At 45.0% G+C, this 2,124-nt stretch overlaps 1 protein-coding gene across 1 annotated transcript in view; it reads left to right on the top strand.

Moving 5' to 3' along the window:
• Positions 1 to 1,875, top strand: part of LOC123103790 (ethylene-responsive transcription factor 1) — a gene marked incomplete at its 5' end in the record, with an annotated part of 3,336 nt that extends 1,461 nt beyond the window's left edge. The window contains 2 exon segments of the mRNA XM_044525468.1: positions 644 to 1,525; positions 1,634 to 1,875. Of these exon segments, the coding sequence (XP_044381403.1) occupies positions 644 to 1,488 (845 nt within the window). The 3' untranslated portion in view covers positions 1,489 to 1,525; positions 1,634 to 1,875.
• Between the last annotated feature and the right edge of the window lie 249 nt (positions 1,876 to 2,124).

Here is a 2,124-nt window from a genome sequence, read left to right as displayed (position 1 = left end):
CGGCATGTTAATTTTCATACATCATAGTTATCATATTGCTGGATGAAACCTCAAATATGATAGCAGTGAGAAATGAAGAAAATTACTATCTTTTGATAACCATAGTCCGTAGAGCAACCAGTTAGTTCTATAAACTCAATGATGTTGTTCCTAGTAGCAGCTTGTTTATACAGTATGTTTCTACAAGGTTAATTGATGTTTCTACAGTATGCTTATACTTTTTTGAAAGAGAGACAGTATTCTCATACTCCCATCTCAGAACGAAACACAATTCTGGCCCCATTCTTTTCATTACCGGTTAATATTCTCCGATTTAACTTTCCATATAACTGTTTATCCTAGAGATGTATTGTGGAACTGAAAATCATTTTATTCTAAATCTGTAAAAAGAAGTACTGTGTGTATATGGGACATAGGAAGAATTTCAGACCAAACATATGAATTTGTCTCTTGCATACCTAGAGTAAACAATGCACTGTTAATATGGGTGATCACTTGTTAGAAATAAACAGATATCAGTGTACCGTAAAATCTCTCGAGGATTTTGTTTAGCTAGTCAGTTGCTAATGAGATTGTTGTGCCACCAGTTTCCTATTGGAGCTATCTTGTTGGGATGTATTACTAAGTAAAAACTTTATTGTAGATGCTGTTCAACGTGATGGACCTGCTGCCAAACAAGTAAAGCGCGTTCGGAAGAATCAGTACAGAGGGATCCGCCAGCGTCCCTGGGGAAAATGGGCAGCTGAAATCCGTGACCCTAGCAAGGGTGTCCGGGTTTGGCTCGGGACATACGACACTGCTGAGGAGGCAGCCAGGGCATATGATGCTGAAGCCCGCAAGATCCGTGGCAAGAAGGCCAAGGTCAATTTTCCTGAGGATGCTCCAACTGTTCAGAAGTCCACCCTGAAGCCAACTGCTGCTAAATCAGCAAAGCTGGCTCCACCTCCGAAGGCCTGTGAGGATGAGCCTTTCAATCATGTGAGCAGAGGAGACAATGATCTGTTTGCGATGTTCGCCTTCAATGACAAGAAGGTTCCTGCAAAGCCAGCTGAAAGTGTGGATTCCCTTCTTCCGGTGAAACTGAAACCTCCTACTGAGACATTCGGGATGAACATGCTCTCTGATCAGAGCAGCAACTCGTTTGGCTCTACTGACTTTGGGTGGGACGACGAGGCCATGACCCCAGACTACACATCCGTCTTCGTTCCGAATGCTGCCATGCCGGCGTATGTCGAGCCCGCTTACCTGCAAGGTGGAGCTCCAAAGAGACTGAGGAACAACTTTGGCGTGGCCGTGCTGCCTCAGGGAAATGGTGCACAAGACATCCCTGCTTTTGACCATGAGATGAAGTACTCGTTGCCTTATGTCGAGAGCAGCTCGGACGGATCAATGGACAGCCTTCTGCTGAATGGTGCGATGCAGAACGGGGCAAGCAGCGGGGATCTCTGGAGCCTCGACGAGCTCTTCATGGCGGCCGGTGGTTACTGAGGGTTCTTTGTCAGTGTGGTCTGCGAATAGCACAAATGTAAGCCATCGATGCTGCATGGTTTCGTTCTCTTCCATGCATTTCTTGTGCAAAATACAACTGTTGTTCTTAAATGGTCTTAACTTTTGGTTTATTGCCATTTGCCAGGTCCCTTGCATGTGGCCAAGATGAAGAACTGGTGGTGCATGTGGCCGAGATGAAAGGACTGGTTGCATCTGCTATGTTTCGTAGCCGGATCAGACCCTAGCTATGGTAAAAGACTTCATGCTGCCAGCAGCGGAACCGTATGTCATGTTTATAAGTATTTTCTTGTTGTACATCGTCTCTATGATTGGGTGCATGTGGGAGACTGGAGTTTAATAAATAAAATACCTTGGTCATATGCCTGATGTAATGTGCGTGTTGAGTAACTCCTATATGATGATCGTGCTTATATTGTTAGTATATTTGCTGAGTGCTTCGCTTTCGCTTTCGGTGCGGCATCTGAAATCGAGAGAGATCTATGACCAAATCAACAGCTTCATATGTTAAATGATCCCGCCTTGTCTTAACTCGGCTGTTTGCTGAGAGCGATTAGTGCCATGCCCCAGCATTAGTGTTTGATTGGTAGGTGGCCACACTCGTGGACGCTGAAGATT

The sequence above is a fragment of the Triticum aestivum genome, chromosome 5A, assembly GCF_018294505.1.
Source record: "Triticum aestivum cultivar Chinese Spring chromosome 5A, IWGSC CS RefSeq v2.1, whole genome shotgun sequence".
Classification (NCBI taxonomy): Eukaryota; Viridiplantae; Streptophyta; class Magnoliopsida; order Poales; family Poaceae; genus Triticum; species Triticum aestivum.
Note: the sequence above shows the minus strand (reverse complement) of the source record. Positions and strands in the feature narration are given on the sequence as shown.